This window comes from Anolis carolinensis, chromosome 1 (genome assembly GCF_035594765.1).
Source record: "Anolis carolinensis isolate JA03-04 chromosome 1, rAnoCar3.1.pri, whole genome shotgun sequence".
Lineage (NCBI taxonomy): Eukaryota > Metazoa > Chordata > Lepidosauria > Squamata > Dactyloidae > Anolis > Anolis carolinensis.
This window is the reverse complement of record NC_085841.1, coordinates 46,367,894-46,389,578: the sequence shown is the minus strand read 5'-3', so window position 1 is coordinate 46,389,578 and position 21,685 is coordinate 46,367,894. Positions and strand designations below refer to the sequence as shown.

Genomic DNA, 21,685 nt, shown 5'->3' with positions numbered 1-21,685 from the left:
GCCAAGCCCATTGTGTCCCCAAGCCTCTGAAAAATGTCTAGAAATAAATAATGCATGGCGGTCCAAGATTCTTCCTTTTGTGAGCAAGGAGATTGTAGTGTTGCTTACATAACTACAGTCACCACTTCAAATTTGCTGAGATTAGGGGCACTTCTGTTAAAATCGGGGAAACATCACTTTAAAAAGCCCAATGTTTTACTTGATTGAATTCTCTAGTGTAGTCAATGTCTGCCAGATGTTGGCCATGGAGTCAGACTAGAGGACCTAGTCCTACACTGGCATCTAATGCAGCTTCATACTGCAGTTTAACTGCATTGAACTGCACTATATGAATTTACACAGCCACATAATGCAGTTCAATGCAGTTAAACTGCATTATGAAACTACATAGTATGGCAGTGTAGGTGGAGCCCTAGAGATTCCTTGGGAGACCATATTAATAAACTCTGGGAATAATCAAATTTGCAAAAGTGAAACCTGCAAATGTGGAGTGCCAACTGTAGTAGTTGCATGATTGTTATGTCCTAGTAGAATGTAGACCTTCATACCTTCTAACATTTCATAGATGACATTGGTGACTAAGGCCCCTTCCACAGAGCTGAATAAAATCCCACATTATCTGCTTTGAACTGGGATATATGGCAGTGTGGAGTCAAGGCAGTTCCACACAGCCCTTTAATCCAGTAGCAATCATGTTTTTAAAATGCAATTGTTCCCGGGTTCAAGAAAGCATGGGCTTTTCTGGAGCGGGAGTGTCCAGATGTCTTCCCAGAACCTTCCGGAAGGACAACGAGACAGCCCCCACCTCTTCCAAAACCCTTTAAAAAGCATTTAAAACACATAATAACTTTCCTGGCTGCCATTAGACTGCTGCCAGAGCTCTCCTGGCACATAAGAATGATCCAGCAGGAGACGGGGGAGGAGGAAAAACACTTCTTGCCCTCCCTCTCCTAACATGTCATTCCTACACACCAGGAGAGCTCAGGCAGCACTTTAATGGCGGCTGGGTAAGTTATTTTATTTTAAAACGCTTTTGGGGGTGGGGGGTTGGGGTGGGTGTTAGAGCCCTCTGGGATGGAAAATGTGAGACGACTGTGCGGATGGCCTTCTCAGAAGTCCCAGGACTTCTGAGGGGGCAGTGCAGACTTTGCCCACAGCAGGAAAGATGCGGGTTTTTCAAGAAGACTCGCATTTTTCCCGCTGACAAATTACCTCGGGGCAAAGCAGGATTTTCCTGCTTTGTGCTGCATGCAGTCACATTTACATCAGGCATCGTTTAGATGTCCCATGGGAAAACACAGGAGGGCACACACTTTAGGTGCTGTCTGGATGCATCCTCTGATAACCCAATTCAAAGCAGATATTGAGGGATTGTCTTGATATATATCCCTTGATATTCTGGGATATAGGGCTGTATGGAAGGGCCCCAAGCAACAGATGTGGGCAACATGACAAAATTTATTAATGGAGAAGAACACATACTATGCCAAAAAGATTTCTCCCCCAAGTCTGCGGGAAGGGAAACATTTCTGCCCGCTTTCCAAACTCCCACTGAGTTAATTGAATCTAAATTACATGTAGGCTTTAAACTCAGGCCCCTTCCACAAAGTTGAATAAAATCCTACATTATATGCTTTGAACTGGAATATATGGCAGCATGGACTCAAATTCAAAGGGATTATCTGCCGTGATATTCTGGGCTATAGGACTGTGTGGAAGGGCCCTCAGTTTGCAGCAGTGGAGGTAGGACAAGGATTAGTCCAGAAAGTAGGAGAAAAACAGCTGTGAATGTGGAATGACGGAGGATTAATCTGGAATGCCCCTGCCAAATGAGGACAGTTGGAAGGTGTAGGATAGTGGTCTCAACCTGTGGGTCCTCAGGTGTTTTGGCCTACAACTCCTAGAACTCCCAGCCAGTTTACCAGCTGTTAGGATTTCTGGGATTTGAAGGCCAAAACATCTGGGGACTCACAGATTGAGAACCACTGGTATAAGGCTTATTATTTAAGATGAGAATCTTTATTTCACATATCTCATTGCTTATTCATGTGAACTAAAACATAAAAATATTAAACTATATGAATTATTAATTTTAAATTGAAAACTGCAAAGAAATGTTCTAATTTAGAAAGCTACTCACCAATAGATAGAGAATTTTCTTTTGGTTTGGATTCTAACAATAACTTCTATATTCAGTAAATATAATGGATGTATATTCTGCTGACTCAAAACACTGAAATTGCTGGCTGCATCCCAAGGCAGCCTGCTTAATAATGCCATTTCTTTTTCTTTAAACTTTAGGATTGTATTTTTTTGTTTAAAGAATATCAGAAAAGTTTTCACAAAACAAGAAAACAAATATTGGAGACTTTAGGAGAGAAGACATTTGAAGTATCTGAGATGTATATATTTGGCAAATTTGAGGCTTTCTGTAAAAGACTTGAAAAAGTAAGTGTGCATCTGAAACATCTTGAACCATAAAATAGGATCATCTTTTGAATAGCATAAGGAAGGGTTTAAACCCCTGTGGTATTTGTTTGGCTGTCTTTGCCCCTGTTCAGAAGATTTCACCTACCGTATATACTCGGGTATAAGCCGACCCGAATATAAGCCGAGGCACCAAATATTAACACAAAAAACTGGGGTAACTTATTGACTCGAGTATAAGCTGGGGGTGGGAAATGCAGCAGCTATGGATAAATTTCAAAATAAAAATAGATAGCAATAAAATTTCATTAATTGAGGCATCAGTAGGTTAAATGTTTTTGAATATCGTATTTCAAAGAAAAAAACAATAAACTAGCTCTATAAGTAGAAAAGTAGGGGCAACAAAAACAATATGGTATCAACAATAACCTAATAATAATAATAATAATAATAATAATAATAATAATAATAATAAAAACTTCATTTGGATCCCATCCGATCTCCCAATGGGGACTCAGGCCAGCTTCCAACATAGTAACAGGCAAACATTCAATGCTTATATAAACAATGCAGAGCTAGATATAGATCTATAATTATAGATACTAATTTCACATATGCATTTCCCCTAAAACATTTGCAAATCCCCCCTCTGTGTATGTGTGTGTGTGTGCATTTCCCCTAAAATATTTGCAAGCCATATATATATAGAAGAAAAATAAGACAAGTGCAAAGAAGCCAGAATGGATGTCCAAAGAACTTCTAACTGAGCTAAAGCTCAAAAGTGACATGCACAAGAAGTGGAAAAGGGGAGAAATCACCAAAGAAGAATTCAAACGTATAGCCAACTCCTGTAGGGAAAAGGTTCGCAAGGCTAAAGCGCAAAATGAGCTCAGGCTTGCCAGGGACATAAAAAACAACAAAAAAGGTTTTTTTGCTTATGTTGGTAGAAAAAGGAAGAAAAAGGAGGCGATAGGGCCACTGCAAGGAGTAGATGGGGTGATGGTGACAGGGGATAGGGAAAAGGCAGAACTGCTTAATGCCTTCTTTGCCTCGGTCTTCTCACAAAAAGAAAGCCATCTTCAACCACAGCAACATGGAATGGACGAAGGATTGGGGGAAATCCAACCCCAAATAGGGAAACAAGTTGTCCAGGAACACCTGGCCACTCTAAACGAATTCAAGTCCCCAGGGCCAGATCAGCTACATCCAAGAGTATTGAAGGAACTAGCGGAAGTTATTTCAGAACCACTGGCAATCATCTTCGAGAGTTCTTGGAGAACAGGAGAAGTCCCAGCAGATTGGAGGAGGGCGAATGTGGTCCCTATCTTCAAGAAGGGAAAAAAGAACGACCCAAACAATTACCGTCCGGTCAGCCTCACATCAATACCAGGCAAGATTCTGGAAAAGATCATTAAGGAAGTGGTCTGCAAACACTTAGAAACAAATGCGGTCATTGCTAATAGTCAACACGGATTTACCAAAAACAAGTCATGCCAGACTAATCTGATCTCTTTTTTCGATAGAGTTACGAGTTGGGTCGATACAGGGAATGCCGTGGATGTAGCATATCTAGATTTCAGTAAGGCCTTCGACAAAGTCCCCCACGACCTTCTGGCAAACAAACTAGTAAAATGTGGGCTAGACAAAACTACGGTTAGGTGGATCTGTAATTGGCTAAGCGAACGAACCCAAAGGGTGCTCACCAATGCGTCGTCTTCATCATGGAAAGAAGTGACAAGTGGAGTGCCGCAGGGCTCCGTCCTGGGCCCGGTTCTGTTCAACATCTTTATTAACGACTTAGACGAAGGGTTAGAAGGCACGATCATCAAGTTTGCAGATGACACCAAACTCGGAGGGATAGCTAACACTCCAGAAGACAGGAGCAGAATTCAAAACGATCTTGACAGACTAGAGAGATGGGCCGAAACTAACAAAATGAAGTTCAACAGGGACAAATGCAAGATACTTCACTTCGGCAGAAAAAATGGAAATCAAAGATACAGAATGGGGGACGCCTGGCTTGACAGCAGTGTGTGCGAAAAAGATCTTGGAGTCCTCGTGGACAACAAGTTAAACATGAGCCTACAATGTGATGCGGCAGCTAAAAAAGCCAATGGGATTTTGGCCTGCATCAATAGGGGAATAACGTCTAGATCCAGGGAAGTCATGCTCCCCCTCTATTCTGCCTTGGTCAGACCACACCTGGAATACTGTGTCCAGTTTTGGGCACCGCAGATGAAGGGAGATGCTGACAAGCTGGAAAGCGTCCAGAGGAGGGCAACTAAAATGATTAAGGGTCTGGAGAACAAGCCCTATGAGGAGAGGCTTAAAGAGCTGGGCATGTTTAGCCTGCAGAAGAGAAGGCTGAGAGGAGACATGATAGCCATGTACAAATATGTGAGGGGAAGTCATAGGGAGGAGGGAGCAAGCTTATTTTCTGCTGCCCTGCAGACTAGGACACGGAACAATGGCTTCAAACTACAGGAAAGGAGATTCCACCTGAACATCAGGAAGAACTTCCTCACTGTGAGGGCTGTTCGGCAGTGGAACTCTCTCCCCCGGGCCGTGGTGGAGGCTCCTTCTTTGGAGGCTTTTAAGCAGAGGCTGGATGGCCATCTGTCGGGGGTGCTTTGAATGCGATTTCCTGCTTCTTAGCGGGGGGTTGGACTAGATGGCCCTTGAGGTCTCTTCCAACTCTACTATTCTATGATTCTATATATTAGGCTTGATCGATCCATGAAAAATTTGATTCTAAACTCGTTTCAAAACTAGAGGGGGCATTTTTTCGTTTTTGTTGCTAATAACGAATTTGGCCCCCAAAATTTTTCGAAATTAACGAAAATTCGTTATTTTCGAAATTAATTCGTTAATGGCGGACGCGCATGCGCGGTGGCCCAAAAACAGCCCGAAGGGGGGGACTTAGGGGGCTCTCCCGCCCTCATTTTTTGAGTGATCTTCTTCAAACTTGGTACAGTGGTAGAACACATTTAACACTGATAGCTCACCAAAATGTGGAACGTTTCCCTTATCCTCTGATTTTTGGCAAATTTTCATAGCTTTTATAATAAACCATTTTTTAATAATTGCAGAAATCTGTTCCTGGTTTGAAAGTCTTATTTCCTGTTAAATTGGGTTGTCTTTACTGTGAAAGTCATTGCTCTACTTCAGAAACTTTGTTTTTGTGGCTGAAACTTTGTTAAATTGGTGTAGTCCCCGGCTGAGACACAAGCAGCCCCGCTTGTGTTTGAGAGCGGTGAAGGGACAAAGGCACCCCCTTCTTTCCCCAAAAGGAGTTGTATTTTGTACAGGGAAGTATGGGATATGCAACTCTTTCCCAAACTTGGCTTAGGATTATCAGGAAGCGTCCCCGGCTGAGACACAAGCAGCCCCGCTTGTGTTTGAGAGCGGTGAAGGGACAAAGGCACCCCCCTTCTTTCCCCAAAAGGAGTTGTATTTTGTACAGGGAAGTATGGGATATGCAACTCTTTCCCAAACTTGGCTTAGGATTATCAGGAAGCGTCCCCGGCTGAGACACAAGCAGCCCCGCTTGTGTTTGAGAGCGGTGAAGGGACAAAGGCACCCCCCTTCTTTCCCCAAAAGGAGTTGTATTTTGTACAGGGAAGTATGGGATATGCAACTCTTTCCCAAACTTGGCTTAGGATTATCAGGAAGCGTCCCTGGCTCGGATCCCTTGTTTCCAAAAACACTTTTGCGTGGAAAAAAGAAAGGAGAAAGCCCACCCCGCCCGCAAGAAGAAAAATGGCGTAGCAGAAAAATTGCTGCGCCAGGAAAAAAACACCCACAGGACAGCCCTTTGCAAAAACAAAAGAAAAAGAAAGACCCAACTAACACACACCACCCAAACTCAGCCAGCCACCCCACCTTTTCTCCCGGTCTTCACACAGCCATGCTGTGATGCAGCAATCTTTCCTGCCTGCCAGTGCCTGCACCAAAATCTCCCTTCCACCCTCTCCAAAATTCCCAGTGCGACTGAGCCACGAGGCGTGTGCACGCTCAGGACGTCCTACCAGCCCCTCCCCCTGGTTAAACGTGCTCTCTGATTGGCTACAAGGTGCAAACAACACGCTAGATTGCCCCAGTGGACTTAAACAAGTTTGGATGATTTGCCAAAGCATTTTTTAAAAACGAAAAAAAAGGCGCCATAACGGAAAACGGCCAATCGCGGTTCGAAACCGCGATATCCAGGCGTGTGGACAACCAAGGTTCGATATTGCTTCAAAACAAACGAAAATAACGAATCAATAACGGTAAACGGGGAAAACGAATTATTTGAGCAAGCCTAATATATATATATATACACACACACACACACACACACACACACACACACACACATATCTATCTAGACATGTCTATATATATTTGTGTGTTCATTTCCCCCCTGTAATATTTGCAAGTCCTATATATAGGTAGGTAAGAATATATTCATATCTATCCAGACATCTCTCTTTATATAGATAATTATATCTATATAGGATTTGCAGAGACTTGCAAACATATGATGGTAAATTCATATATAAAAATAATGTATATGTATGGCTACAGATACCCAGGTACATGGATCTATATGTATAAAAGATTTGCAAAGACCTGCAAACATATGAGGGGAAAATTCATATATAAAATTAATGTATATAGATAGATACAAGTATAAAGGTACATAGAGATTGCAAAAGCTTGCAAGGGGTTAATGCCTATATATCTGTAGGGGAGTTTAACAAATATTTCAGGGGAAAATGCTTTCATAAGATTAATGAATATATATTTTTCTTCTTCCTGACTTGCAAGGGCATCTTTCTCTTTTCAAAACATTCCCTTGATTAAGAGCAAGGGAGGCTTTGCAAAAGTAAACACACTGATAAGGGAGGAGAAGAGAGAAATAGATCACATATTGCAAGCAACAGCCTGCAGGCTCTACTGCTGGCCTTGACCTTGACCCGATTATAAGCCCGGGAGGCTTTTTCAGCTCATTAAAAAGGGCTGAAAAACTCGGCTTACCTTCGAGTATATACGGTAATTTTCTGTCTCTGTGATAATTTGATTTTGAAAAAAATTGGCTTGTTGTGAAAACAAGGGTTGGTGATAAACCTTCAGGGGAGACTTTTCCCCCATGACAAATGCTTGAATGAATTTCCCTTCCTAGGAGTAGATTTCTCTCACTTCCTGTCATCTCACTCCCTTTCTTATCTATGAGTCATTTGTAATTCAGATGTTTATAACTGTATAGTCTTTCTGTGGTACTGAAATGTTATGGGAGAAAATGTCAGGAAACTGGAATGCAGACATGAAATCAGATCCTGGGATATAGGGCAGTATAGAAGGGGCCTAGGACTTTATAACTGCATTGTCTTAACCTAGAGCAGGGGTGTCCAATCTATTGGCTTCCCTGGGCTAGCCTGGAAGAATAATAATTATCTTTGGCCCCGCATAAAATATACTAACAATATCTGATGACAACCCTCCCCCCCCCCCCCCCCCCCCGGATATGCACCGTTCAGTTTGGAGGATCTTAAAAACTGTGTGGCAGGTCTTTTGGCCAAACTGTTTGAAACTATTGTGTGAATTATGGATAATACTCTGATATTTATAGTTGTAACATACCATGAATATTCCATATTCCATTCTCTTATGTTGTTGTCCACAAACTGAGAATTTGAGAATCACGTAATCAAGTTACAAAAACAAATCTCTTAATGATTTGAAAAAAATTATGATTTTGAGTTGGGCCACATTCCTAGGCATCCTGGGCTACATGTGGCCGACAGCCTGTGTGCTGGACAAGCCTGACCTAGATGATAATACTTAACACCGTCATCCACATAAGAATGCTGGCAACAGCGTGTTCTAAACAGTCACTTTATTTATTTAACTTCTTCTTGTTAATTAATCTAATAAACCTAAAGTAGCATGTGTGCATTTTGTTTACTTAAGTAAGCCTGACCTGATCTGGTAGTTTCATTTCATATGCATATACTGTTAACTTCGCACAAAGGGTTTGTTGAAATATGTTGAACTGCTCTTCTTTTTTGGGGTGTGGGAGCCTATGACAATTTTTCACTGTAATTGATGCTTTTGGTCTCGAGTTTTCTCTTAAAGGGGTAGTGTACCTTGGCGACCTGTGATTGTATAATGCAGAAGCCCCCCCCCCCCCAAATCTGTGACACAAAGATCTACTGCCTCAGTGAGTGCTAGGTTTTGGTTCAATGGCTGTAGGGGGTTATGGATAATGGATGTCAAGGAAACTTGCATTTTAGAAAAATAAGGTTAGGGCTTTTTTTTAAGTCAGGGGTTTCTGTGATTACTATGTTGAAATAAAAATGTTTTTCCCTGAAATTTTAGATTACAGAGATGACTACAGTAATTCAGACTTTTTCCGCACTGAATATGTCTACCATTGAAGGGATTGACATTATGGCAATTAAGTTCAAAAATGTCTACCAAAGTGTCCAAAAGAAAAAGTACGATATTCTTGATCCACGAAAATCAGAATTTGATTTAGATTTTTCAGATTTCATGGCAAAAATAGAAAATTTAGAGGTATGTAACACACACATTTATAATTTAAGGTGAAATCTTAAAAATGCCAGTTCTAAAATATTTAATATTACAGTTGTCGCAAAAATTTTAAAAATTACTTCTTAAAAACAAAAATATATTCAAGTGATTATAAGGTAGAATTAATAGTTGCCCTCAATGTGTATAATATGAAATTCTAACATGTGTACCGTACTATTTCCTATTTTTGTTTGTTTGCTGACCTTTGTAGGGACTTTATCAGATGCATTACAGAAAGTGTGTGTGTGTGTGTGTGTGTGGGGGGGGTGATGGTGGTTTTAAAACACATTGTTTCGTTTAACAAATCAGACACTTTATGTTCGCCAACCTTCTCCCATTCTGTCCCACATTCTGAACTATCACACCAGCGAAGGAAGTCCCCTTCCACTCTGCATTCTTTTTAAAAACAAAATCAGGTAAAACTTCAGTATTGAAAGTCAAGATTACTATGGACCTCATACCATTTTGGGTGGGAAAGCAGGGGAATTTTAACCCCTCCTCCCAGTCTTTCCTTCCCTCCATTAGATCATTAGATAAACCATTTTGCTACAATCCCTTTCACCCCATCCTTCTTTCCCTCCATTATACCAGTGTTATTATAAACACTTTGCTACGTTTGCTTCCTCCCATGTCTATGTTTCTCCATTAGACCAGTGTTTTAAAATACTTTTATTCTACACCACAGAGATGAATGTATCCTTTCTTCTGGCATTGTGTTTCTTTACCCGGTGCTTGTTCTTCAAGGTCTGATGGGCTTTGCATAAGACAAAAGGTGTATCTACAGTGTTAAATTAATGCAGTTTGGCACTACTTGAACTGGCATGGCTCAAGGTTTATGAAATCCTAAGAATTTGAGTTTTACAAAGGCTTTAGCTTTCTCTGCTAAAGAGTGCTGGTGCTTCACCAGACTACACCTATCAGGATTACATAACCGTGACACACCTCTATGCTGCCATATAAAATCCAGATTATCTGCTTTGAAGTGAATTATTTGGCAGTTTAGACTCATATCATCCAGTTCAAAACCAATAATGTGGATTATCTACTTTGATAATCTGGATTATATGGCAGTGTAGAAGGGGTCTGGGTTACAGCATTTAAAATGATATCAAACTGCATTAAACCGACACTGAAGATGCACCCAAATTAATCACCAAGGTAGGAAATTCCTCTCTTAGGGAATCTAAGTATTATAAATATTTGCATCATTAATTTCTCATCAAATGTTAATATTTTCCTTAGGTCCAAATACAGACATTTATGAGTACTTGCTTTGGAAGAATCTTGTCTTCACAACATGCTCTTCAGCTTCTTCAGAGGTATGACAAACATCTTTAGGAAAGACTTTAAATTAGAAGGGTTTAGCATTTGGGAGGCATGATAGATAAACAGAATATGCTAGGTAAATACTAATTTTCTCATCCTCCAATTTTAACACCTGGATTTTGAGCAAACATTTTTATACAGAAGATTTTTGCAAAGGTTTCTGTGTTTTGTTTTGTTTTTGCACAATAAAATTATCTTTACACTTTGAGGTTTTTTGCTTTTTGTGAGAAAAATATAAACAATATAAGTATAAGCTGTAACCTTGTAAAGCAGTTCAGATAAGTCTGTTAAAAAACAACAACAACCTATTATTACAACATTTCAGAGCCAGTGTGGAGTAATAGTTTGAGTGTTACACTCAAGTCACTTCCTCTCAGACACACAAACTCATTGCATGGCTGCCGCAATTGTCACATGTTGTGGTAAATCTGGTGACCCTCATCGGATGGTATGGGGAATCCACCACCCCACAGCCCGCATTGCCTGGCTCCTGAGGAAGCTGATCCCACGGAGGAAGCATCGACCACACGGTTACCCCCCATTGCTTCCTGTGGCAACCCGGGAAGCCTCCCATGTTGCCCCAGTGGCGACATGCACCAGTTCCTCCCTAGAATATCTACAGGGCCCCACCGGAAGTTCATCTGCATCATTTGATGAAAATCAGTGGGCTCCGTAGAAGACCTAGGGCTTAACCAGTATATGCTTCAGGTTTAAGCCCTGTATGATGAGGTTGACAGAGAAAGACAAAGGCAAATATACTCTGAAAACCCTGTGATAGGTTCACCTTAGTATCAGCATCAGATAAAAGTAACTTGCGGGTTAGGGTACACAACAACAAATTGCAAAATTTAAAAGACTTCAGTTTAGACAAACCAAACTCACTTCAGCTAATGATGTGTAGATAGAAAGGTGGAAGAACAATGGTAAACCATGCAATTTTAAAAAAGGTTCTGCACCTGCCCTCTTTCTCCTCTGAAGTTCTATTGGCTTAAATGGACACTTTCTGCCCAATAAAATCAGTTTCTTTAGAAAGATATATTAGGACCATGACAAGAGAAAGAGTTAAACTTGCCCCCTTCTGCAGTCTTGATACAGCTTGGATTCCCCACAGTTGATAGCTACCTTTTTTAAAAAGCATATATAAATTATTTTCTTGCTACTAATAATCTCTGTAGTTTGGCCATAATAAATCCTTTATAGAGGAGTCTGTTTCACAAATGCAATAGAACACAAAAGGTTGTTCCACAATTTGTTTTTAAAACATGTCAGAGATCTTGTTGATTTTGCCCTGGTGGATTAATGTTTATTTTCTTCTGAAATATTTTGGAATTCACATTACTCAACCTACCTTACTTTTAAATAGGGAACATTCATTTCAGGTTGGAGTACTAAGCCTTTCAAGGTTTCAGAGTATGTTCTGTTCTTATATATTTCAACTTGATCTCTTTAGGTTTCAGAAATTGAACATGCCATGTCTTCAGCATGAAATAGCACATACGATTGGACGGATCCTTCAGCATTATGTTGCAGAACTTGAAGCAACTAAAAAGGCATGTAACATATTTATACTGAAATGCACCATCAAAAACAGTGTGAAATAGGGATCCAGAATGGGTTATGTTCTTCTAATGCTCAAAATGAAGGTGAAACTCAGGCCCTTTCTACCCTGCCATATAACATCCAGATTATCTGCTTTGAACTGGGTTATATGGAAATGTAAACTTATATAATCCAGTTCAAAGCAGATAATGTGGATTATCTGCTTTGATAATCTGGATTATATGGCAGTGTAGAAGCGCCCTCAGGCTGGATCTACACTGCCCTACATCCAAGGACCTGATATGAGTCTCTACTGCCAAATAATCTGGCATAAGAAGATGATCTGGGATCAGATTCCAGAGAGCCCCAAAATGCGGGACCTGTCTCGGTTTTACCTGAGGCATTGATGCCTCAGGTAAAAACTAATTAATGGATTATATGGCAGTGTAGACTAAAATAATCTAGTTCAAATCAGATAATGCGGATTTTCTGCTTTGATAACCTGGATTATCTGGCAGTGCAGCAAAGGCCTGGGTTGAGGGTGAGGACTAAATTCTGGGAGAAACTGGAATTTAGTCAAGTGTGGAAGGTCCTTGAATCTGCATTCTGAAATGGCATTGTATGGCAGTGTAGATGGGACCTATGAGACCCAGAATGTTGTGACTGCGCCTTCGGGGATTATGGTTGATGGTGATGGAATTCGAAGAGGAAGAAAAAATCCTCGTGATGAGGGTTCACTGGAGGAGTTGCGCAGGAAGCGTCTTAGAGAGTTATATGGGGGATCTTCTGAGGAAGATTCAGATGGGGAGATGGATGCTGAGGAACATGTGGTGGCTGGGGAAGCGGGCACTGAATGGGCACAGCCACCGGAGATGTCTGGGGATTTGGGGCCTATGGATACTTCTGAACCTGGGGTTTCTGCAGGAGCTGATCCCAATTGGGATGCTTGGAGAAGGGAGGATGGTTCTTTAAGTGTTCATGGGGCTAAGTGTGGGCAGGATGATTGGGACTCCGACGAATTGCTAGGTACTCCAGATCCACGAGCTCTAGCTGTGTGGAGTTCAGACTCTGAGTAGATTTGGGACACCTGGTGTTTGGGTGTGAGTGTTTGGTCACCCAGGAGGAAGGGGAATAAAATGGGAATGTTTGGCCACTGCACTTTGCGTGTGGCAAGGTGTTGCTGAGGCGCCATTGGGATCTCTGTGAAGACTGGACTTGGACTATGATTTGAATCTGCTGATATCACCTAGCTTGGCTCTCGCTGTGTCTTATCGTGGACCTGTTTTGGATGACTGCACCCTCTTTGGACTTTGGATTGAATTTGACCTGGCTTCTGTCTACACCCTCTGACTGACGGCTACTCCCGGCTTCTGACTATTGGTTTGTCTTTCGGAATTTCTGCTGCCTCCTGACCTGACCTTGGATTCTTCTGACGACGGCTATTCATCATCCCTTTGAGGCTTTCAGCTTATCTGCACCGTGGAAGCAGCTTTATTGCTTTTCTAGTTTGTTTATTTTCCAGCAATTAACTCTATTTGTTTTCCAAAGCTGAATTGAAGCGTTATTTAGTTTTTTATTGAATGCCAGCATGGGAAATTAGCGTGGCTCGTTTTTGAGTTATTATTGTCCAATCTACTCTTGAAACACTGAAAAGTGAAGTGTTTCAAGGATATTTCCTGTGTTTATATTATTTTCTGGCTTATCTTCGGAATAAACTCTGTTTTGTATGTTAACTGGCGTCTGATTCCTGACACAGAATCTTTGGTTCATCCTGAAGTTAGAAGCTTCTCTCTTCATATGTAGTTCCCGATCTCACCCTGAATAAGTATATGTTTTGTTCTCTCTTTACCTATTTGAAACAAGTATTTTTAAAGAGCAATTCTGTGATAGAAAAATAATACCCTTCAAAAATCAAGGGAAGAACTCCAGCTTCCAATGACTGAAGATTGAGGGCACATTTACACTGACTGTTAAATGGGAAAGGGCTGTGGAACAGTTTGGATTTTGGCCCAGAATTTGGAGTATCCCTTAACTTTGGGTCCATGTTAAACAGTTGGGCAGGGTCCAGCTGTAACTGTTTTCATTATCATCCCCTGTGTACCAGGCTCGGGTAGCCCAGGGCTGAGGATGCCACTTACCACTCCCTCCCATCCTCTGTGTCACAGTAGTCCCTGATGGTGACATGGGCCATACTAGTTGGTCTTCAACTGTAATGACATACCAGCTGGGGCAATCGGGGAGGGGGGGCGGGAAGGAGAGGACAATTCCTCTCCTCCTCCTCCCTCATCACCCGGGTCAATGTCACTGCAATCAACAGTGAACCAGTAGAGCCCATGTCATGACCAGTGAACACTATGACACTGAGAATAAAAGGGTGACTGTCCAGTTGTCCTGAACCAAATTAGTGCCACTGGGCAGTCAGGACTTCCTCCCACCTCTGCAATAGCCAGTGCAGTTGATCCGTGACCCATTCTAAGTCTGATCCTGCATATGCCATGCCAGATTGGCCATGGGATAGCAGGTCGGTGTAGATTTGCCCCTGATCTTGGATTCTTCGTGCTGTCCCTTCCTGCCACTGTTGATATTTGTGTAGAGATTGGAACTTCAACCTTTAGGGAAAAGACGAATAGGCATAATGGGTATGTGATGATAATGGGTGGAGAGGGAGAACAGTCCTGTTGGGGCTTGAGATACTCACAACATGAGAAAACCTTTAGATTAGCTGGATAACGAGAGGAGTTTTATTTGTAAAGGTCAAAAATGCCCTGCACAAGAGATGAGAAATGATTTGAACTGAACTTTGTATTTTCATTATTGTAGCTTTATCAGACTCAAAAAGAAGATCCTCCTCTGGCTCGAAACATGCCTCCCATAGCAGGAAAGATATTGTGGGTGCGGCAGCTGTTCAGGCGCATAAGTGAGCCAATCACTTATTTTTATGTAAGTTTGCAATCAACACCCATCTGAGAGTGATATATTTTGACAAGCAGATACATTATTGCATCTTGCTTCTTCTCAACCTGTAACTAAGTATGAGGGATCATTCTAGTTATGACTATTTATTGTTTTTGTGTGCCTTCAGGTTGTTTCTGATTCATGGCTATTCTAAAGCAATCCTATCACAGAGGTTTCTTGACAAGATTTGTTCAGAGGAGTTTTTCTTTTCTCTTCCTCTGAGGCAAACATAATAAAACTTGTCCAAGTGATCATTATTATGTTTTTCTCTAAATGGCAGGGAAAGAAAACCCTTGTACTTTACTGTTAGATGTGAAGTGAGATATAAGAGTCTGCAGGTGGTGCTGTTTGACTGATTTTCAGAATAACATGTGTATGTGCCTTCAAGTCACCTGTAGAAGTATGGTGACTCCGTTAATTTTTTACTCAGAGATGGTCTTGCCAGTTTCTTCCTCTGAAATGTACCAGACGACACTTGGTAATCATTCAAGTACCAGAACTTAAACAGTCCTCCTTTCAAAGCAAGATCCCAGCTCAGCAGTCCTCAGCATATAGTGCACTGTCCTTGTTAGCAATACTCCTTAGGATGCTGTTTCTGTTACTTTAAAATAGTTACAAGTGTTTAGAAAGCACAAAAATGCTGATCAACATCTTTATTTTTGTACAAGAACAAACTTTTTTGGGTATCTTAGGAGGATTTGCTGGACTTTGTAAAGTAACAAAGTATAAAAACTGAATTAATTTAAATTTAGTATGTATGTATGTATGTATGTATGTATGTATGTATGTATGTATGTATCTATCTGTGTGTGTGTGTGAGAGAGATATATGCGTAGTGTAGTGATATTATATAGAGATAGTGAGATTATATGTATATATTTGTATATATGCAGTGAGATTATATGTGTATCACTGAACATATAAACAAAGGCATCTTAAAATTAGTAGAAATATTAGATAATGAAAATAAAATTTAATCTCATGAAATGTCTAATCTCAAAGAATGGATTGTTTGAACATGTAGAAGTTTTGAGAGGAGTCTTATCAGCTTAGAAATGCTATGCTTTCCAAGGTGGTCAAATATGGCATGTCTGAAGGCCAGTGTTTGCTAATAGGATCCTTAGAAGAGTGCCCCCCCCTTTTTTTGCCAAAAAGGGGCAGCTGGAGGACGGAATGGATTTTTTTTTTGCTCACCCTATGTTATAGATTTATGTTATAAGATTGCTCCTAATTTTTGTCCACTCTGAGCTACAGAACTAGGCCATTCTTCCTCATATTGGCCAATAATAAAACCCTGTTGCAAAAAGTTGCAGTCTAGCCTTACCTCTTACAAGGAGATTACATGACCATATGTGTTTTCATTTGGGAAGTATTGCAATGTCTGCAATATTGATTGGGATTCTGGCTGGTAATGGAATATTTAAACCTCCCGTTGCTGTCTATGGCATTGAAAATAATCCCCTGCGCTTGTTAATGCTCAATTTTAAGCCAGCAAAGAATGTGGCATGCTGTGTTTTTAATATCACATGTAGTTATGTCTATTTCTGGGGCAGGGAATCACCACAGTATGGAGAAATGAACTGCTATTTAATCTGGAGATGGCCTTGTTTCACTTATACACTAACGTATACTCAAACTCTTGTATTAGACATTATCTATAAAATAATGCTTTTATGATACTTTTGTTCTGTATTAGAATAATACGTAAAAAGTATTATGACCTTGTCACATGGCCTCCAGAGGTGCTCTGGTTTGTATGAGGGCATGGGGAATCTAGCACCCCATGCTCCGCATCACCCGGCTCCAGTCGAGGGCGATTAGATGGGGGGAAGCGTGAGTGCATGACTCACCCCCATGCATTCCAATGGCAACATAGGAGCCCTCCCATGTTGCCCTGGTGGTGGCATGTGCCAGGTCTACCCTCCTTCACCTATGGAGTCACACCGACACCATGTGATGGGAGCAGGCCGACTCGACGTGGGTGATCTGGGCTAAATCGGCACATGTTGCCAAATTTAGCCCCGTTTGAAGTTTGACCCATACATGCTATTAAGATTTCGTTAGCTTTCCCTACAGCATTTCCTACTGCCATGGACATAATCTTCTGTCTGTTTTCAAAGTGTCCTGTCTATGCAGGAGTGGGAATTGCTAGAGAGAAAATAATACAGTAAATAAAATCCCAGCTGCCTATACCTTCCTCCTTTGTATAATTATTTGACTTTGGATCCAGACATATAAAAGCTGAATTATGAAGCTGTTTGCAATTATCCTGAGGAAGCAATGATGTGTTTTATTAGCATATTTGTAATGTAATCTTAAACAGCATATTCTGCAAGGTCTTATAATAGATATAGGGAAATACAAATATATTATGCATTGAATTGTTTATAAATAAAGAGAGGCAGTATTTTATCCACTTTAATATGTACAACTTTAATATTAAATATTTCCATAGAAAAATTCAGATATCTTGGCAAGTACCGAGGGTAAAGCAGTTGTTCGATTATACAATAAAATCTCCTATGTATTAGTGGAGTTTGAGGTACTCTATCATTCAGCTTGGATGAAAGAAATCTCACAGTTACAGTACAGTAAGTAGTTTAATCCACTCTGAATTTCACTAAATATTATCACTGCATTGACTTCTTAGCTCTTAGCACCATTTTGGAATAATAGCATAAAATGTTTTCTGTTTACTTACAGCATTGCAAGTTACACTTTTGGTACGGCATCCTGAAACTGGAAAGCTCTTAGTTAATTTTGACCCCAAAATTTTAGAGATTGTTCGAGAGACGAAATGTATGATAAAAATGGGATTAGAAGTGCCCGAACAGGCAAAGAGGATAGTCAAGATTGAAAGTCAGGTTAAAACAAACAAATTATGTTTGGAGGTAAGTAATGATTATCATTGCATTTAAAATGACTCTGCATTTATTGATTGCTTATCATACGATTTTCCTGCTTCTTGGCAGGGGGTTGGACTGAATGGCCCATGAGGTCTCTTCCAACTCTATGATTCTATGATTCTATGTCAGCATGTTTTAGGTTTATGAGATGCCTAAATTTTATCCTGCAGTCATGGCAAAATATCTTCAACATGGGTTTTTTTTTATTATTAGTCATGTCAGAAGCGAATTGAGAATACTGTTATAATGTATTAAAAAACACAAACAAAGCTAAAAACTTGGCATTATACTAAATTTCCTTTGACCAGAAGCTGGCCACTTTGAGTGCCTCTGGTGTCGCTGTAAGAATGTCCTCCATTGTGCATGTGGCAGGGCTCAGATTGCATTGTATGAGGGTTGAATGAAAAGTAATGCCTCCACCTTCATAACTCCTCAACAGATGGCAGTACTGGTATGCAGCAGGTACTGGCTTGTTCAGTAGACTCTCCTCTACAGTTCCATTTGGCGGGAAGCCTTAGCATTGAATGGTTGTGTTGTTAAAGTGTGAAGAATGGAATCCTGCACAGACAGTCAGTCAATGCGACTTAAGCAACTTGCAGTCATTGAATTCTTGACAGCAGAAGGTGTCACCCAAAGGGAGATTCACCAGAGAATACAAGCTGATCATGGTGATTGTGTTGATGTATGTACTGTGCTTCACTGGGTAAGTAAGTTTAAAAATGTTGAGGTGGGAACATCTGACTTGTGTGACAAACAAAGAGTTGGACATCCTGTGTCAGCAACTACCGAGTTTCACAAGCAAAAGGTTGACAGATTGATTCAGGACGATTGTCGTATCACTCAAAGAGAAATTTCAAGCATTATCAGCATTTCACAAGAACGTGTGGGTCACATTATTGCTTTGCTTGGCTATTGGAAGATCTGTGCACGATGGGTACTGTGAGACGCTGGTTGTGGAAACAGAGTGTCGACTTCTTCCGTGACGGCTTCAGAAAACTCGTTCATCGTTGGCAGAAATGTATCCAATTGTCTGGTGATTATGTGGAAAATTGAATAGTGGTAGTTAAAGAGCACATTTTAAGGATTATTTCTGCGTTTGATTTATTAAAATATTCTCATCCAAACCCAAGTAACGAAGGTGGAGGCATTACTTTTCATTCAACCCTCATAGTAAGTGGTCTGTGGTTTGCTCTTCTCCACACTCGTATGCTGTGGACTCCACTTTGTAAGCCCATTTCTTAAGATTAGTTCTGCATCTCGTGGTGGCAGAGCGCAGCCTGTTCAGCACCTTCCAAGTCGCCCAGTCTTCTGTATGCCAAGGATGGAGTTTCTCATGGTTAATAGTGTTATTCAGAGGGATTGTTTTTCCTTGGATTTAATAATTAATAATACTGGATTTGGATGGGCACTGGGCCTCCTCTCTCTGTTATTGCCACAACATTTTCTGCCACTCTTCTTTTTGGCACTTTCTTCTACACATGGAACTAGTGTTTTCAGGAGGCATGATTTCCCAAAGAATGTTAGCTAAAGAGATTGTAACAATGGCAGAGAAAGGGAACTCAGCACTCACTCACATCAAAGCCAAGTACGAGTACATAGTCGCCAAGTCAGTTTAGTGTATTGAAGGGCAATGCTAATAAGAAGGGTCTGAAGACATCAAGGATTCTGGTTTAAAGAAATTGAAAATTGGCAAACTGAGCCAGGGAAAGAGGAGAAAAATGAAATCAATGGGGTGAAGAGCAAAGTTACTACCTCTGAAAATCTCTCTCAGAAACTGTTCCTCTTAAAGTTGAAATCAAGGCCTCTTTCTGTGGGAAGTTTGCTCAAAACTTTTTCTCATTAGCAGCTGTTTGCTCCATCTCAGAACCTCCCTTTTTTGTCTCTGTTGACATATTGCTATCTTTCTGTCAACCTCATTACTCTTATCCCAACTGGAATGCCGATCTGCCAAGGGATAGTTCAACCTTGACTCTCCCAAGCAATGCGGTTCAAGCTGCCTGCTTGAAACCATTGTATGCTTGCTCCCAGAATCCTCAGGAACAAACCCTGGCTGTCCAGGAACAGCAGCTTCATTCAACTCTGGCTGCATGGAAATCCTAGGCCTCAACCCATTCATCTGACAGGTCAGGTGCAGGTACAATCACAGGCTGAACAGGTCCAACCTCAGGCTCACCTGACAGCTCAGGTGCAGGCTGCGATACAACAGCAACCTTCTGAATGCCTAAAATTGCCCGGTGTTCCCTACTATAACATGGAAAACCTGTCTCTTATAGGTTCTGTTAGGTAGCATTCTAATTCTCATTCAAGAAGGCTGTCATGGTTTTAGCTTTATTCGTCTGAAGTGTAATAACGAAACATCAATGTAACATAGTTTGGGAGGGGGGAGTTGGCATTGACTCATGTAAATTCCTTTTCTGTGTCATGTACAGCTTGTTTTAGTTTCTTATAGAATAAGAAAAATATCACATGCACAGGCCTTTCTTATATGAGCTAAACTACATATTGTATGAAAGATCTTTCTCCCTTATTCAGTGAGTATCATAGAATCATAGAATTGTAGAACTGGAAGAGACCTCACGGGCCATCCATTCCAACCCCCTGCAAGAAGCAGGAAAATCTCATTCAAAGTTAGCTTTTTGATTGTGGGAGTATCCGAGTAGTTCTAGTAACTTTATCAGTGAGGCCAAACTGTCTTCATAAATAGAATAATTTGATAGTGTGTAAAGCCACAACAGTATGAGTCTGTTTTCACTGTGTGCTTTCAAATAGTATTAACGTAAAAATATACTAGCTGGGATATTAGGAGATGGAGACAGGAATATAATAACAGAACCTTTAAGACGAACTGGCTTTATGTTTTAGCCTGAGTTTTGAAAGATATAAATCCACTTCCTGGGGTTCCTACTATACTACCATATAATCCAGATTATCAAATCAGATAATCCACATTTTCTGCTTTGAACAGGATTATATGAGTTTACACTGCCATATGACCCAGTTCAAAATGGAGAATCTGGATTTTATATGGCAGTGTAGAAAAGGCCTTAACTACAATACAGAGTGATATCCAGGACTCAAGATATATAAAGCATATTTACACCACTATGGGAGTGGAATAGATTATAATAGAGCTCAGAAATGGTGCATCCATCCACACTATATAATATAGCAGTCTGACACCACATTAATTACAATTGCTCAGTCCTGTTTATAATTTTGTGAAATATTTACTCTTCTCTGATGGGATGGCACTGATGCTACAACAAACTTGAAATCCCACGATTCCATAGGATGAGGCTATGGCAGTTAAACTGGTGTCGAAACTACTATATCTGCAGTGTGGATGGGAGAAAAGAAGCAAATCATTACCCTTGCCCTATATTTTCAATTGGCTACGTAAGGTGATAAAAATCTTTCAGAACTTTACAGTGCTCAGTTAAGCTTGATGTTCAAAAGCAAAAAAGTACTTACTAAAAGTGAGTTTTCTTGTGTCAAAACCTTGTCTGAAAATATTATTTTTGTTATATGTGTAGTAAAGAGGACTCTCGTATTTTAGACTCTGTTAACATTCATTACTACATTTCATTTGTATTTTAAATCACAGAATATTCTACATTGTTATGAAAATTTGTGTCAAGAAGTACCAACAGTGTTTGTCAATTTGATGGCACCAAAAATGAAAAAGGTGGGTTGTGATCAATGCATCTTATTTCAAATGGCAATTGGGTATTTTTTTTCTTTTAAAATGTGACTTTTTTTTTGTTTATAATGCATTACAATCTCTATGCTGTTCATATTCTCAATATTTCAATGAGATCAGTAAAAGCACAAGACCCACCAATACGTTGCACAGCTGTGGCTTACACTGCATATTTTTTTTAATCACAAAGAAACACATGTATTCAGATGTTTCCTAAATTATATTTTTAATGTATGATAAAGGCCTTATGTTTTCT

General features: G+C 40.4%; 2 protein-coding genes across 2 annotated transcripts in view; one reads left to right on the top strand and one right to left on the bottom strand.

Moving 5' to 3' along the window:
- Positions 1–21,685, top strand: part of dnah8 (dynein axonemal heavy chain 8) — a 171,759-nt gene that overhangs the window by 10,474 nt on the left and 139,600 nt on the right. Inside the window, exons 9-16 of the mRNA XM_062973653.1 lie at positions 2,302–2,448; positions 8,788–8,985; positions 10,246–10,322; positions 11,780–11,879; positions 14,689–14,808; positions 17,279–17,414; positions 17,527–17,714; positions 21,334–21,414. Coding sequence (XP_062829723.1) covers positions 2,302–2,448; positions 8,788–8,985; positions 10,246–10,322; positions 11,780–11,879; positions 14,689–14,808; positions 17,279–17,414; positions 17,527–17,714; positions 21,334–21,414 — 1,047 coding nt within the window. The remainder of the gene's footprint in view (positions 1–2,301; positions 2,449–8,787; positions 8,986–10,245; positions 10,323–11,779; positions 11,880–14,688; positions 14,809–17,278; positions 17,415–17,526; positions 17,715–21,333; positions 21,415–21,685) is intronic.
- The window catches only part of btbd9 (BTB domain containing 9), a 376,867-nt gene that overhangs the window by 255,430 nt on the left and 99,752 nt on the right, over positions 1–21,685 (bottom strand). The gene's annotated exons all lie outside the window — the stretch shown is intronic.